Source organism: Fimicolochytrium jonesii, assembly GCF_025526975.1.
Source record: "Fimicolochytrium jonesii strain JEL569 chromosome Unknown EV422scaffold_2, whole genome shotgun sequence".
Lineage (NCBI taxonomy): Eukaryota > Fungi > Chytridiomycota > Chytridiomycetes > Spizellomycetales > Powellomycetaceae > Fimicolochytrium > Fimicolochytrium jonesii.
This window is the reverse complement of record NW_026515669.1, coordinates 2084066-2100939: the sequence shown is the minus strand read 5'-3', so window position 1 is coordinate 2100939 and position 16874 is coordinate 2084066. Positions and strand designations below refer to the sequence as shown.

The 16874-nt window shown below is 52.7% G+C and overlaps 2 protein-coding genes across 2 annotated transcripts; both read left to right on the top strand.

The window, feature by feature from the left end:
• Window positions 1–3824: 3824 nt before the first annotated feature.
• EV422DRAFT_564089 (uncharacterized protein) lies at window positions 3825–6974 on the top strand (the record flags this gene model as incomplete). Its single annotated transcript, XM_053072158.1, has 2 exons — window positions 3825–6867; window positions 6949–6974. The coding sequence occupies 2 exons, from the start codon at window positions 3825–3827 to the stop codon at window positions 6972–6974; spliced, it is 3069 nt and encodes a 1022-aa protein (XP_052929757.1).
• Window positions 6975–13524: 6550 nt separating this feature from the next.
• Window positions 13525–16201, top strand: EV422DRAFT_160962 (uncharacterized protein). The gene is made up of 4 exons (XM_053064978.1): window positions 13525–14449; window positions 14521–15116; window positions 15209–15559; window positions 15639–16201. The coding sequence occupies exons 1-4, from the start codon at window positions 13724–13726 to the stop codon at window positions 16072–16074; spliced, it is 2109 nt and encodes a 702-aa protein (XP_052929756.1). The 5' UTR covers window positions 13525–13723; the 3' UTR covers window positions 16075–16201.
• Window positions 16202–16874: the final 673 nt, after the last annotated feature.

Genomic DNA, 16874 nt, shown 5'->3' with positions numbered 1-16874 from the left:
CATAACATCATCTCAACATCAACATAACATCAAGGTCAACGTCAACTTCAACCTCAACTTCAACATATCGTGCCATCATGCCGTCCATTTGCTTCCACGTTTATCGTCCTCGGGCGTGCAACTCGACAGCCATTCTTGCAAGGACGAGACCTCCTTTGATCCCCTGTGAATGGATAAAAAAGTCTCGACTTGTAGTGCGGGGTTGGTACAGCCGAAATCATGCATGTCTCATTGCCCTGGCACCCTGGCTGTACATCCTTGCGTTTCCTCTAATAGTCGTGCGTCAGGTTAGTCACCAAAGCCGGCAGTAGACCTGTCACTGTTTTGATACCACGACGATGGGCAGTCAAAGTCGGCGACCCCAACATCCATGCCCTCAGATGCATTCTGACGGTCATGTATATCTTATATCGCTCAGCCGCCATGCACAAACCCGGCATAAAGATGTGTTCAGCAGGACGTTAGTGGTAAATGATAGCTCGACGCTCCCCATCGACGGGAGGTGACGCCCTGCCAAATTGATTGTCATTGTCAGGGCTTGCGGCGTCGGTTGTGACGCACGGCGACTCCGGAGCAAAGTGCGTCAGAAATTGGGGTATTAAATCTGCGGACTGGTTCTATACAACACAAACAATCCATCGTACATGCCGGCCTCACAGTACGACTACATCGCCACCTATGATCTCTACGGCCTTGAGAAAAGGTTCGAAGCGGCTAGCTTGCGAGCCCTCGCTCAGATGCTCAAGATCAATGGCTCAACCGCAATGCTCCTCGCTGGGGATGGCAAGTATGCAGGAAAGATGCCCATCCGGATAGAAAGGATTAGGAAAGATGACGTCGGGAACTCTACCGCTGGTCTGTCTGTGCGAACATCTTACTTCCCAGCGTCAGATTCAACTCCGGCAGATAAATCACAACCATGCCGCTCGAGAACATGACATGCAACATTTGCGTCGGTCAACAAATGTTAGACAGTGCGGACAAGGATGGATCTTGCGATGTCAGACGCGTCGGTCAAAGTGAAGGTTTGTGCGGCCCGAAAGGGGGGCGGGTAGAATTGAGATTGGCACGAAAGGAAATGACAGGTTTACGCGCTGTCAAATTCATTCCGCCTGTGTCGTGACTTCGCCAGGAAGGAGACGAAGGTCTGTCCGGGATACCCGACGCAGATGATTCTCAAACGAGAGGAGGTGTACTCGCCTATCACTCTCGCGCCCTCGGACATATCTTTATACAGCACGGCCGACACCGAACACGACGTGTGATGCAAACTTCCTGACGTGCAATCTCGCTGCAGGATAGCTGTTAGCGACACAACATCTCAACGTATCGGCGATGGCGTCTGCATCGGGACCCGGTATATGGAGTTCGGACCGATTCACCATGTAATGAAGATCGACAGTGATATCACAGTTCGCCATCCTTGTTGCAAACAGCGTTAATAGTCGCACATAGCATTCGACCACAAAGGAGAAGACTTCGGCGTCCCCGTATTGCCGTCCATCCAGCGCCAGAGCTTCAAGCAAAGAGCTGCAATACTCCACTTGCGCCTGCTGAGGGTTCCTCCTGGAGTCGAAGTTGGTTGTGTCGCTCATATTGCTTCCACGTGTAAAGATGCGTGTCTGTTTTGACACATGTACAAAGAAAACAAAATCCTCTACGAACGCACCTCGACTCATCCATTCCCCTGGCCTCGATATTTTGAAAGCCGCGAACCTTACCGGTTTTCCGCCGATGATCGCATCGACATCGTCGCTGAGGGCTCGTCTTCCAACTGACTACGGACCTCCTCCTGGTACGGTCAGGGATGTATCTCAGACACATCTCGAAATTGAACGTCTGCCTCCCTCGGTGGCCTCGAAGCTCTCCCATGGTTGGCAGACCCTAGCGTCATCGCTGGAATTCCTTCTCCGTGTCGCGTTGAGGTTTCCATGCCAGATTGAATATCACACGGCATGCCCACGTCGAGGAACCACTCTCGACACAGAGCCATGATATCACGCTGCCGGATTCTTGAGAGCTTGTTCCTTCCCGGACACCGCACGCTGATATCCTTTTCGAAGTCACTCAAAGTCATAAGGAACATAACTGCCGTTGTCAGATTCAGGGGGTTGGCGGGAACAGGTGTGCGTGTCTCCGTTTTGATACATTACATAGAAGAGTAAAATGTCCTCAGCGGACGCAGGAGAACTCATCCTCGCACTGCCGGTTCGCGAAAAATAAATTTTGGGGGTGCACTTGTAACCATTATGACACAGAAATATTCTTATCAGGCCAGATTTATCTGGGCTGGCTGCTCGCCCAGTTCAGTGGAGGCACAAAGTCTCAGGGAGCTATCAAAGGTCCTAGGCTTATCTGTGAACACGATCGTACGTATTCTCAAAGAGGGCGACCATTGCAGGACAGGTAAAAGAGTAAATATCGAGCGCCGAACTAGCTGTACATAGCCTAGGGATGATATCGTGCTGGGGATGGACCAGGGAGAGCGCGTTTCACGTCGGTCAGATGTACTGTACATACAGTCTACCATAATGGAGGGGAGGAACACCTCGGATGAAGTTACAGCTATACTAGCTAGCGTGCACAACTCAGGTTCAGGCGTGTGGAAGTCAGCGGCTGTCTTACCGGCATGTGCTATAGGAGTGGGTGGGTAGGCTTCAACGCTTCAAGACTCGAAACGCACGTAGTGGCCACTGCCTGTTGTCGAAGGGCGGCCACATTCTCGTGCTTTCCGATGTTGGTCTCCCCGTCGCGGCGTTCAAGAGAGGGAACTTATTTTGGGTTGCACGACGTTGGACAACGAGTACAACGAGCACAACGAGCACAACGAGCACAACGGGCACGGCGATGACAAGGATGAATCTGGCGATCAAGGATCATCGTTTCCTGCAAGAGGCTTCACGACGGATATCACGCATCAGCACGTTGGACTTCTTCTCGTCTTTACTTGTGGCAAAACAGAGACGGTACGGACGTTGGGAACACCACACTTTGAAAGGTCTTTCTGTGGCTGTCCCCAGGAGGAGGAGGCCCTATGTCCACCCCAGCGGACGAACTGCCGCGGTGGGACAACATCTTAGAACTAGAGCAGCCGTGATAGTCAGTGAGATTGATCTGATTGTTAGGATCCCGGTGAAGACGAGCGCGACGGGCAAAGTGTTGAAATTGTCCACGGCGGACGTCGGAGAAAGATTCATCACGAGGTACAGCACGATTCCTTGCGGGTCGGAGGAGACTGGACGTCTCATATCCATGACCGAGGCGCATTTGCTATTCGCACAAAGATCGAGGGGAGGTTCAGGAGGAGTTCCAGTGGCTCTGGAGCACTTTCGCTCTTGGTCCGATCGATGAATGTGACTGCAATTGCAAGTGTCGGGATCACCAAAAGCCGGTGTGTCACCGGCGGGTCGGTGGATGATTCGGCCATCGTTGTTGAGTTCGACCGTGAAGTGTGCCTCACACGCTAACGCTATCCTTGACTTTGACTAGACAACCATCGGAAAGGAGAACATCTCGTGCTGGCTTGATATTCATTTCGGAGTGGACCGTTCTCCTGGTCAGCTACCCATGCGGCACGTGCTAAATGCCACATGGACAGAGACAGCGGCTTCCCTGCGTAGTTTCGGAGGTCGTTCGCCGCGACTGTCGACACATCTACCGTTGACTTGCGTTCTGGTGTGATACTCGCCTACCGCTCAGACGGTCCTCTTTTGAAATCAGTTTCGACCATGGTGAACGAAGCATCATCGCGTTCAAGTCACAAGAAAAAAATTCTGTTGTCCATTGTTAGACAACGGCAAACGACAGCGACGACGACGACAAGGATGGAGATGGCACCCGAGACTTACAAAGACGCGGCCCGAAAGCTGGGCATGAGGAAGGGCGACGCACGTTACCAGACGCACTTCAACCTCCCCGGCCGAGGCCTGTTCGCAAAGTTGAGCGTGCCCTCTGGGCATGTGCGCTCCGACCTATATGACAAGCTGTTCCAGGTGATGCAGCAGGCCGGGGACCACATCCGATCATCACCGTGCGTTCTGTGCGAGCGCGTACCACAGGATGGACTGTTCCGACTGTTCTTCGATTGGGATGTTCAGGTTTCCGAAGTGGGAACGGACGAAGAGGTCCTGCAAAGTAATCGGCAGGTGGTGCAGGGAATCAGAGCGGAAGTCATTGCCTCCTATGGGGTAGGCTTTGCCGGGACTTGTCTACTTATCTCGCAGGGATGCATGCAAAAGATTCACGTAAACTGTCCGGACATCACTGTGACCAAGGACATCGCGAGAAGCTTTTGTGAACGTTTGCGCAAGCGGCTGCTGGAGAAGGGCTGTCTGAAAGCAGGGATGGAGAAGGAATGGCTCGACACCTCGGTTTATAACGGACAGGGGCTGCGACTCCTCGGATGTCACAAAGGGGATTGCCTGGACCTCGGGGACGTGGAGAAATACGAGATGCGCTTCGGTAAAGGAACTTTTCGTTACGCCTACGAACCCGTGGACAGCGCAACATTCGTCAGGCGGCGCATTTGCAGGGAAGATCTGGACGACTACAGTATCATCCCGGAACCCGTTCCCAGCGTAACACCCCTCTGCCCCGCTGCGAAAGCCGCACTTGGCCTGGCGACAAAGCGGACGACGGGAACCTCGGACGTCACACGGACATCGGGGAAATTCCGGAACACAGCCGAGCTGGCTGACGCGGCTGGTAGCGTGGCGAACTCAAGCGGGGACCACGTCACAGACGATGGACTGAAGCAATGGCTAGCTACGGAGTTCTCCCTGTCAGACGGGAATAACGTATGTATCGACCAGAGCAGGCGCATCCCCGGGCCCGGCAAACGGAAGGGGGAAGGGAAGAGGGTGGAGGAAAACGTTGGGGTTATCATTCCTACTCGAGATCGGGCGTGTCCTTTCAAACGAGGTCAGCACAAGGCGAACCACGTCTACTTCTTGCTCCATAGGACCTCCCTCGAAATACGCTGTCACGACGAGGGCTGCGGCACCCGGAGCTCAAGAATCACATACGATACCATCCCACAACCAATATGCGAGAGTTTGGACGCTCTACGCAGTCGGGTATTGAAAAGTTCCACCGATGGCGGACTAGCGTGGAAGGCGGACAAACGGAGCGGGGCCGATCTCATCGGCAAGGAGCTTGCCAGTTTACGAATAGAATATCCACAAAATCAGTTTGACTTTGATGAAGACCAAGCTGCAGTCCACGAATCGGGCGCTTGGCTCATGTTGAGGGACCTCTACTGCATCAAGTGCAAGAAGCACCATGAAGACCCTCAGAACTTTCTCGAGTGCAGCACCACTGGGAAAATCGTCCTGCACTGTCTCCGAACCCTTTTCACACCCGGCCATCCATTGTTGACTGTCCCGAGCAGCGTGACGAACGTTCTCTTCCAAGGTAATAACAACGTGATAAACGTGAACTGCGCGACCGATGATGGTAAAGGAGATATCCGGGATTTTGGACGCATGGCGGACTTTCCGAGGTCGCATGACAACGAAAGGTTGGACCAGCTCTGCTTCGAGAGTTTGACCATGGGCCGCACCGACGACATTGCTGCCTATGTCGAGGAGGCCATCAAAGGGAAGTACGCGTTCATCGACGAGAACTGGTATCGTTTCACAGGCTCGTACTGGAACAAGGGAGTAACCCCGCGAGCCTTCTTGACCAGAGAAGTGAGCAGAACGTACGCTTCTTTACGCGACTCCTACAATGACCGGAAGCAGATTCGATGGTTGAACATGATCGTCGAGGACCTCGGCAACAGCAACCGCAGGAAATACGTGATGGCCGATTTGGAACAGCGGCTTCGAGAGTCGACCGAACCTCCTGTTCCGATTGATAGCAACCCTTGCCTCCTCGGTTTCCAGAACGGCGTCTTCGATTCGCGCGATGGAAGTTTCCGGGAACATCGCCAGGAGGACTATCTTTCATACTTGCTTCCCCACAGCATACCGGGCAGATCCGACCCGGTCCTTCGCGCTGAGATTCTTCGTTTCTTCCAGCAGATCATGCCGAACCAAGGGGTTCGGAAATTCCTGTTGCTGACACTGGCCTTGAGCCTAGAGGGAAAGAACTCCCATCAGATCGCGACGATTTGGACCGGATGCGGAGGAAATGGGAAGTCTCAATTGAAGTCGTTCATCAAGATGGTCTTCACCCACCTCCTTTTCGCGGAGCCGATGGTTACTTTCTTGACCAACGAAGTGCCAGACGCGCAAAGGCCAGCACCACATCTCGTGGATCTCGCGACCAAGAGAGCTCTCTTCTGCTCTGAACTGGAGGCCGGGAAGAAAGCCAACGGTGCGTTCATCAAGGTCCTTTCTGGGAACGACCACATATCCGCACGGGATTGTAACAGTAATAAAATCGTGTCTTTCCTCCCGCGGTTTATACCCACACTTCTGTGCAATGACATTCCGAAGATGTCGGGTGGGGGGACTGACTTGAACGCGCTATGGCGACGTCTGAAGATTATCCTCTTTGAGGTGAAGTTTGTGAAATCGCCGCGGCCGGAGTGCCCCCAGGAAATGCTCGTGGATTTTGACCTTGGTGCCAAGATGGAACGGTGGCCGGGCGAATTCCTCCTTCTGCTCATGGAAGTCTACCGGGAGCACATCGCCACAGGACGACAGCTCACCGAACCAGCGGAGGTCAGCGCCAATCTTGAGGAGCAAAAGACAGAGAACAATCCATTTCCGAGTTGGTTCCACTCGGCGTTCGAGCCCAGTGCTGAAGCAGAGATCCACGCGCACCGCGTTGCCAACCTCTTCGAACAACATCTGCATAGGGAGAATAACGACGAGAAGCTCCGCGGCCCATCTACAAAGGAGACCACCAAGCAGCTCAAAGGTATGAATCTGAACGTCCCAGAAAAAGTGGACCGAGTCAAAGGAGGGTGCAGTTGCAACAACTCCGGTCGGATTCTTCTAGGTTGGACGTTGAAGCGGACGGAGTAACGGGAGCATCGACATGATGCAGTGGTGATGAAGACAATGATGACAATGATGACGTGGCGGTGACGATGCTGTTGCTGTTGATGTTGATGCTGATTTTGACGTTGTTGTTTGTCGATGTTGTTATGGTTGTTGTTGTGCTATGTTTTACAATCATAACAAGCGGTTTGCTTGAAATCCAACCCGTTAATAAGTAAATTGGGGTTGATAACCTCTCCTGGTCAAAATGTTATTTTGTTATGATGGTTTCCAAACCTTTGGCTCGCTTATGGTGAGGACTCTCATGGTATCTATGGAATCCCTATAGACCTCTAGTTCTCAACTTCTACATAACAAAATAACTAAAGAAAACACCAATCTAGATTAGAAATCTGCACTCCTCGTGCGTGAATGTGAATTCCTGAGCAGATGTTACGTTCTGTATGTTGCACTGAATCGCAACATAACAGAAGAACATCAATGTATCTAACATCGTGGGAGGCAATGCTCGGTTGGTGGTTCCTTTGAAGTCACCCGGAGAGTCCGTCCGAATTGACGGCAGATCGACTGATAGCTCCGGAGAGCGCTCCTATGGCCGCTGGACTGTGAATCTCGAATACCGCTTGCAGCAGCAAACCATACAGCGGATGGAGTCCGGGTATGATCACATATTATCTAGGACACCACAACCACATCACCAAGAGCATGGAAAGCATGGACGTTCATGTTATCAACATCAAGACCAAAAAAAAAACAACGAAACCACCACCAAAGCAACAACATGAGGTGAAGTTACCATCACCTTCGGCGGAGAACGACTTCCACTTGTCAGGCAATGAAAGCCCATTTTTGCCACCGGACACAACTGTTTCTCATGATAACCGTAGGCTGCACGGATTCCTGCTTTGAGCCCGCCCGTTGAGAGGCTGAGATGGTGGCTTTCATTCTCTGGGAAGGGGCGCCTTCTCGGCGCGCAACCCCTGTCGAAGAGGGTCCGGGAGACCCCCCCCCCCCCCCGTAGGCAGCCGGCCGCTTTTTGGGCTGCTGGACATCACTATACGACGCACAGGGTTGTAAAAGTTATCTTTCTCAACAGGACAAGCATGAAGAATGCCTGGGAACAGCTTGAACACTCCAGAAGTATGCACCCGTTTCGTGCGAATATGAGCGTGATCTCGACGTTTGTCCCTTCTTGCCTTACTCTTTCTTTCATGTTAGGACTTTAACATGTCTTTCACCCTATGGCCGTTTGCATATTTAACAGGCGGTCAACATTCCGTACGAGCTTACAGCTGCCAGAGAGCCTGTCCGGCGGATCCGCGACGCTTCGGAGTGGCTTAGCAACGTCATGAAGTGGCTTAGCCACAGAGTAGGTGGCTTACCAGCCAGTCGATGTGGCTTGTGTGAATTTTTCGGACATCATGTCCGACCGAAACCGACGCAAAAGTACGCACGCGTGTTGTGACTCATCCAAACGGCGATGCAGGTTGCCACTATGTCCGGCGCGTCTATAAATAGAGGTACAAATGATGATTTTGAAGCGATACAAACGACACGCCTGTGCGACTTGACATCTCCGAAATCTAAATCTCAGAAACGCGTCGCATTCACGATGACTCACAGAACCTCCCCGACCATCACTCTCGACGATGTCGCCGTCGTCACGTCGCCGACAAGCACCCACCTCCTCCCGGTCAGCTTGAACATTGTTCCGACAACCGGCGACGCCTCCCCTACCGACAACACCCTGCACTTACCCAATGGGGGTAAGGAGAACAGCACTCCAGAACATCCGATCGGTAGTTCCAAGGCTCCCTCAGCCCGCAGTAACAGCAAGGCGGTGAAGCGGGCGAAGCTCGCCTCAAACGATAGTGTCACCGTAAGTGAGGGTGGAAACAGATTGTGTCTAGCCTTAACTTCTCTGATTCGATCGTCTTCTCTTTTCCTGGGGTTTTCCGTTTCGCCAGCAGAACGATTCCTTGGAGCCCTTGAAACAGTTCGCGCAAGGACTCCTCGAAAGCTTTTCGGAGGTGACGGCGAAGCAGCTCGAAAGTTATAAGAAGCATGTCGAGGGCAGCGAGAGGAAGATCGTCACCGCCGTCAAAAGCCTAGCCGATTCGACTCGGGCCACCAACGACCACCTCGGAGCCATCCGAACGCACACGCACTCGTTGCAGTCCGATTGCAAGTCAATCATGGCTGATACACAGTATCTTGCTCATCAGGGGAAGAAAAAGGAGCAGGATGAGGAGTACACCTTCGAAGGCTTCACGGTCTCCGAATTTGTGGCCTTCCTTGAGGATGTCTTGGAGAAGGAATGGGTAATCCCCCCTCCGCAGGCTGCAATCGACGCAGCATTGCGCAGGAAGTCCGGCGATACTCTCCCGCGTTTAACGGTCAAGAAGCAGCTGGGCGAGGTTCTGTTCGCCCACATCAAGTCCATCAGAGAAAATGATGGAATTGTGCTGCAGAAGGCCGGAAGGATTTGCGACCACTTTCTCGAATACCTCCACAAACGGGGCGGTGACGGCCATGACTTTGCGGACACCCATCCCGTCAAATACTACAAAACGATCGGATTTACGGCTTATATCTACAATTGGGTGGTTTGTCGTTGTCCCATTCCCGACCCTATGGGCTCGTGCGAGTGGCATCCCACCCCCAATCGTCAGCTCGCTCGTGCCTCTCCCCCCTGATACCCGGACATTTCGACCCCGATACCCTGGCATCATCCCCCGTTACCCTTACGCTGTCCCCCTCGCCCCACACCCTGATTTGCAACTTCGTTTTTTGGTTCAGTTGTCGGCCAGAGTTGGTGTTCATTGTTTTCCTTGTACAAAGTCAGCCATGTTTCCATCAGTACCGTTCACCCCCCTTCTGTGTAATCGTACCTTTCGTTATCCTTCTGTTTTGATTGTGATGGGTTCCCACATATGTACCCAGTTGTCGCAATACAATGTATAGCATTTGTGTTTTCCGCACTACCCATCGTTGTGCGAGTCGGGAGGTGGCCTTGATTGGTAACCCCCATCAACCTTGGATGGTGGAACAGTGCGGTGCCTCAGCAGCGTCAGGGATCATCGCAGATGTCCACCAACGTTGAAGCTTGCTCGGCGTCAGGTCCCATCACTCGGCGGAGCCACCACACGGTTGATTCTGCGTCCAACGGTGAGAGAGGGAACCGCCATATGGTAAAATACGGGGAAGCGTGAATAATTCATTTGAGATGTGGCACTCTGTTTACAGGTAGCAGAGTAAAACCTAACGCCTAAGCGAAACGTCCGAGGCTCTCTGAAGCCGGACTCCCACTTCCTCGGTGACGATTGAAAGTATGGTTCCCCAAAGCTGGGCATACATCTGATAAGGGCTCTGTCATACATATATGGCAAACTTCTACTGTGCTGTAGCAGTCTGGTGAACCCCTGCAGTCGACGCTGTGCGTTTGAAAGATGGGATACGCCGATTCGAGATGAAGATGGATCGCTTGACTGTTCTCTGACCGAGACGTAGTAAAGCTCTGCGATGTCGGGACCAAGGGAAGATTCTTCAGACTATTGGGCTTGCTATGGGAAGATCTCAGTAAAGGCCGATGATTCATGGGCAAAAATCCAATCAAGAAATAGTTCGCCGAACGAAACCATATGAGAATACCATATCTTCCACTTCCGGGTATCTTGGTCTGGTAACTTCCCCGCGCGAAAGAATCGAAGGCATCCATCGGAAATCGATTGCGTGGTGACCAGCTGGTATATCTGGTATCTTCGGAACACCTTTCTCTTCTCCAGATGTGACAGTGAGAAATGAAAACAGTTTCCCTCTCTTTCAAATTTTCAGATCAAAATCTTGAAATGAAAGTACCAGATTACCAGATGCTCCACCCTACCCTACAATCTTCATGCTTTCGTGTGCCGAAGTTACCAGCAAAGTTACCAGCTATCTGGTAATCGGGTAACTTCCCATCCCGAGGTCGCGCTTGTGAAAGATCAGGGCTTCTCACTAAGCCGTAAAGTCGCAACGCCCATCGCAAGTGTAAGCTCTTTCGCATCGGAAACTATATCCTCCAGCAGGACTTAATTCCCAGATACCGGGCAAGTGCTTGGCGAAGAACTTCTGGGTTCTGTTTCAAGTGCCATATTCCCAGGCAACAATGATACGGGTCAACGAACGGGGAAGTACCGAATATGGTAACAGGTCGACGTAAACGCAGTCGTCATCGACGATGGCCACCCGAAAGCTATATCTCATTAAACTCGAACCCTCGGCTTCATATCTATCTCTAAGCTCGATAGCGGCTCGGCTCGCTGAGAAATGGGAGAAGGCTGAAAGGCTCCAGAGTTGACCTTGACGCTTGACGCTTGATAACGTGAGCGAACTAGTAGTGAAACAGCGCGGTGAAAGGGGGCTCTAGCGTCGCTTTGTAGTTTTCGGTGTGAGAAGGAGCGATATGCGAGCAAAGGCAGGGAAAGCGATTTGTGCTGTTACAACGGCGGTGGTGAATGGAACGGCACGCGCGACGTGTGTACTCTTTGCTAGAATTTGGGAGGTGCACTTGAGTTGAGTACCACCCGACTGTAATCGCGATCGCACCTCCGATCTGGCTGTTCGGTCACGTCGAGAGGGTTTCAATGATCGCTTAGGTGGAAGGCTTCCGCCGTCCAGCTGCGAGTGACATCCCACTATTACCCTGACGGACCGACGCAACAAACAGCAAGAGGACGTGGCCTCTCGGTAGTAAACTTGTAACCCGAAGTTCAGGGATTCGGCCGAGTCAACGATTCGTTATATAAACGATTCGTAATAAAACATACAACCTTCGAGGTCGCGCCAGAAGGATGACCTTTAGGCGTCTCTGTCGCTGAAACTCTAGACAATGCACACAGCGTGCGGCGGCTAGGCATCTAGGAACGGGACATCCATTGTGACGCGTGTGTTGTCTCACAGGGAGCTATTTGGGAGACGCGATAACAGTGCTAGCTTCCTCTGCAAGGATGAAGCGTTGCCAGCGATCGGACATGGAGCTTACCATCTTTAACCAACACACTGATGTCTGCCTCGAAGTTAGAGTGGACTATGATGATACGCTACGACGGGCCCGGAAGGAGCGCAGTGTAAGTGAGCTTCAGTGGACTTTGGCTCCAAACAACCCGCTCGGGATGATCAGTTTAACCAGTTTTCGTATTCAGCACCCACACCCGAGGCGGCACCTTGCGGCCAGCTTGATTGTTATATCGGGAAGCGATCAACGATCCTGGGCATGGTTAGGCATAGGGTTTCCAACGTACGCCTTTGCTCACAACTAGAGCCACCTTTCTTTGTCGTCAGAACAGACAATGCTGATATCACTATCGCGGACCGGGATTCAGCAGGAAGTTCGAAAAACGCATGGCGAACACCACCACAAATTGTTCCCGCCGATAACTGCGCCTAGCAGACTGCAGCCGCCGTCGCAAACGGAATGTATATGCGATATATTGAGACACATGCAAATGGTTCGAAGCATCGATTCGCACCCATGCTCTTTGATGCCAACACCACGGTAGCAGGAGGGATATTTGATGAACTTTGACAAGAACGACAAGCCACGCATGCAGCCGCCGAGGAAGTGACCGAACTAGGAACGAACGCTTCTTGACGCTACAGGTTGCAAGAGCAAGTGGTCCACTTCGCCGTACGCTGTTTGGATATCCCGGGTCTCTTCCTCAGCGCTGCCGAGAGTGATGTGTGAAGGTGCTGCTTTGACGATGAGACCCTTCTCGATGTAGGCGTACAGGTGCGAGGATCTTCATATGTGAGGACAACATTCGGTGCTGTGCTGAAAAAGTTTGTTCTCAGCGGCACGTCAGAATTCAAGCAGCATGTTCAATTCGACCCCCTGATGACCTCGGGCTCACTTGCTGTACGCCAGCGCCTTTTCGAGCTGACGTCGAGGTTCCGATATGACATTCAGTCCGTTTGCGATTAGGGTGTGAATCATGTGGAAAGTTTGTGGTGGAAGGGTTACGCATCACGTGTCTGGTTGCCAAGGACTCGTCTCACCAGCGAGCATAAATTGAGCGGCATCTCGCGTCCCCCCGGGGGAGCAGCTGATTTTTCATCGTTCGCCGCCGTGTCTTAGTATATTGAAGGTGGAAATCCGACGAGGATGAGCTTACAGCTGCCCGCGTACCCGTCATCGCTGCTCATCTGGCGCAAGCGGGTCGGCGATGTTGCAGTCCCTGTACTGAAAGGTTGGAATTAGATCCGCACCTTGCCGTGGGAACCCTGGAGAAACGACTAATTGATCTTTCTACAGACGAACGTTCAGGCACTACCTTTTTGCTTCTCAAAGATGCCTGCTCCGCGCTAGGAGTCGCGTATGGAAGAATCCGTGGCATGCTGAACAGGAGGAAGTCTGAGGCCCCGGTGCTGATTCTGACTGGGGCGGAACTGAGAGAGTTCAAGGCGGTGTTGGCCTACGGTACGACGGCCTCCCACCTGGCGTTCGTACAGCAGGCTGCGCTAGGGAAGCTTCTTCGAGATATTGGCTATACGGACGATCGATTTCTGGAGGGTCCTCCTCAGCGGACGCATACAACAGAACAGGAAGGAGAAACTTTGACGGCCCTCGATAGCGCGACTTTGCCGCGGGCGTCCGGTGAGTAACAATTGCATCGATTCCAATCGGCGTTGGAAATGCCATCCCCTCCCTGGCCAGTTTGCAGCTTCGATATCCGATAGCAATATACGAAATCAATCGGAGTCGCTCAAGTGGCACCGAAACTGACTCAGAATTGATGTTATTTCTTCACTTTCCCTTTTCTCAATCAGTTCATCACGCCGAAATGGATGAGGCGCACACTGCCTATCCACGGAGTCGCGGCGATGAGAGATCCAACGAAGCCGAGGAAAGATATGAGGTGTCTTCGCCGAGACCTGCCAGTGATGCGAGTCTAAATCAACGGGTTGACGTTGATGTACCCCACACTCCAACGTCAAGGGCGGTGCTACGAAATGTCACTCCGCCATCTACCCCTGAGACCGAGCGGCGGAGGGCAGCGGACTCGCCCGGCAATCCTTCAGAGAATAGGAATCCCCTTCCACCTACTCCAAGCAATGAGCAGCGAGATTTCGTCGGCGTCAACTCGCAAAACGAGGTCCTTCCTACCCTCGCGTACGATTCTGGTCGATCGCCATCGGTTCCTCCACCCATACGGCCGAGAGACGTTATGCCAGACGTGGATGGGGACGACTTATCCCGCGGCATCAAGAGCGTGGTCCGTTTCAAATGCTACACACTGCAGACTTTCGACATGACGCCGCTGAATCACGTGGAGTTCCACAATCTGCGTGCATTTTTCAGTGCCTCGCACGATTTCAGGCGGGGCCACGCTCACCCTCGGAATGAACAAACGATCGCCAAATCGCGCGAAAGGATTTGCGGTTTCCTAGGATGGCTGAAAGCGTCGGGACGTTGTCGAACTCCATCCTTTGAGAATTTCGAAGACGTTGACCTGTTCTTGGTGAGAGATCCTCTGACGCCATTTCCACATCCTCTGTTGTCGCACTCACCGCTAATGTCTCATTGCGGTAGGAAAAGTATGTAGACGGATATCTCGGCCGTGTCAGAGGTCTGAGCGCTGGTAGTAAAGGCAATCATCTGAGTAGCGCCCTCGACGTGTTGCGATACCGCGGCACAACAGAAGAGGCATCCGGTAGCGGAGCTGAAGCGAACTTGAAGATCCGCAAGTTGATGCGAGCTCGTAACAATTTACAGACCTTAGCGGAAAGGGAAAGGAACGATGAGAAATACTCTGAACCTCGGGGCATTGTCATCTGGGAACAGGTTCGTTTCCAGATTGTTGAAACATTTGTCAACGTTGGCGTATTGGCGGGTCTGGCATATTGGCGCGTATGTGATGACAATATGCTCTTCCAGGTCCTCGAAGCCGTTCACCGTCAATATCGGGCGCTGCTGGAACTATGGGGTGCGACCTCGGATGAGCCTATTAAAGCTTTGGCTGCCGAAGCTCAGGCATTCGTTGCGTTGTCGTTATACACGGCGTTGCCACCTGCAAGGTCGAAAGAAGTCCGACTGCTCTGGGGCTGCATCTTACCCGAGTCCGAGAGTCGGGGGTCATCGCAAAACCATATAACTACCTCTCATGGGCGTTATGTTGCAGTCATGAGGTGAGACGTGAATGTGGCTGTGAATGTGAATTTTGCAGAAGGTTTGAATAGTTGATTACTTACAAGAAGGCACACCGACGCCCCATCTTCAGTGATTATAAAAACAGATTATCGAACGGCATGCAAGATAAAATAGAACTGCCAAAGGATGAGGAAGTTCTATTGAAATATCTTCTGTGGCTCATGCGTGCGGATGTTCGCCAACTTACGACGTGCGGTAAAGATCATGGATTGCTATTCTGCAAGCGCAGTGGGGACGCATTCGATGATGCCAGTCAATGGACTGCGTATATCTCCGGTCTTGTGGAGAAGCATTCGGGCATTCCGCATGTTGGGCCGAATGCTTTGCGACATGCTTTCGCTACTTTCGTGGAATCTTCGGACGGGTTGGACCATCAGCGCCTGAGAGAATCGGCTAGCCGTGCGATGCGGCACACCGTCAGGTATGTGATGTATGTGATGTATGTGATGCACATCGAAGGACTGCTGGCTGACATTACGACGTTCCTCTGAACGGATCAGAATGCAGCAGCTCGTGTACAACGACGCGGGCTCTATCGAGCGGAAACGCAAAGCTGTGGACTTTGCGACGGACACATTTAAGAGGGCTGTTCTCGGTTTCAACAAAGGGACAGAAGGCGCTTCTTCCCCTCGCTACGTCATCCCGCCCATTGGGGCAGTGGTGGGGATTGAGCAGAGCGACGGGCTGCCTGGCTTCGCTAAGCTTGTACGGCTCGAAGCCAACACCGAGGGCCTTTTCCTGGCCTTGCAGCGATCGCAACCCGGGGGAACATCTGCAGATGGGGTCATCTTCACTGCCGACGCACGGGATGTTCTACGCAAGAGCATCCCGAGAGATATCGTCTGGCCGCTCGATTATGACAATGTAGGGAGCGACTACCTAGTGCGAACGACTTCTAATACAGTGAAGGACGCGTTGGAAGCCCAACGCGGGTGAGACCGATGTCCCATCTGGAGACTCTTCGTAGGCCCTACACCTGACTCTGCAGCGCCGCTTGGGCCCCGCCTTCCCTGTGCACTCATTCGAAATGTAAGTTGACCATGGCAAATATGTCAGACCAGGCCCTCGGCGCCGAAACTCGGGCACGCCCACTCATCGGCCCTGCGACGCAGGAAAACGGGAGCCGAAGGTGGCCCCATTAGTTATTTTCGTCGGGCAGGCTTGCGACGTTGCCGGTTTTGCTTTCATCTATGACCCTCGCATACCCTTTTTGTAAGGCCAAAACCATTCAACAGCGCACTGTTGACCCAATGCAACTTTGGAAAGTGAAAGTACCACTTCCGACAAACATAGGCCGATATACATCAAAAGCGGTTGGCCGAGCGGCAAGTGGACGGTGGATTCGGCCGCCAGGCTCCGCCGGCAATGGCGCGGGGTGGAATGATGAGATCTCGTCGGGTGTGGTGTGATTATCCTTTAGAGCCATATTCGGTCTCTAGCCTCCAAACCCGGAGCCTGCCCCGGCGGAACCTCCAGACTTATCAAAAGCGAAATGATCCCGCTCGCTCTGATCCCAAGCCAGTCTTCGGCTGTGGGGTGGTGCCCTTCGTTGCAGTCACCGCAGAGCCTGGGGAAGCGGGACGGAGGAAGTGCTTCAATGTGGGAATGGTACGGTGGAATCCCCGAGTACGAGCAAGGCTTCGGATCCCCTTGAGCTGTCGTGCAATTGTGGTTCCTGACATGTGCCATGTGTCGGCCTTGACAGAGCGATGTCTGCCTCGGACCCTTCTGTCCGA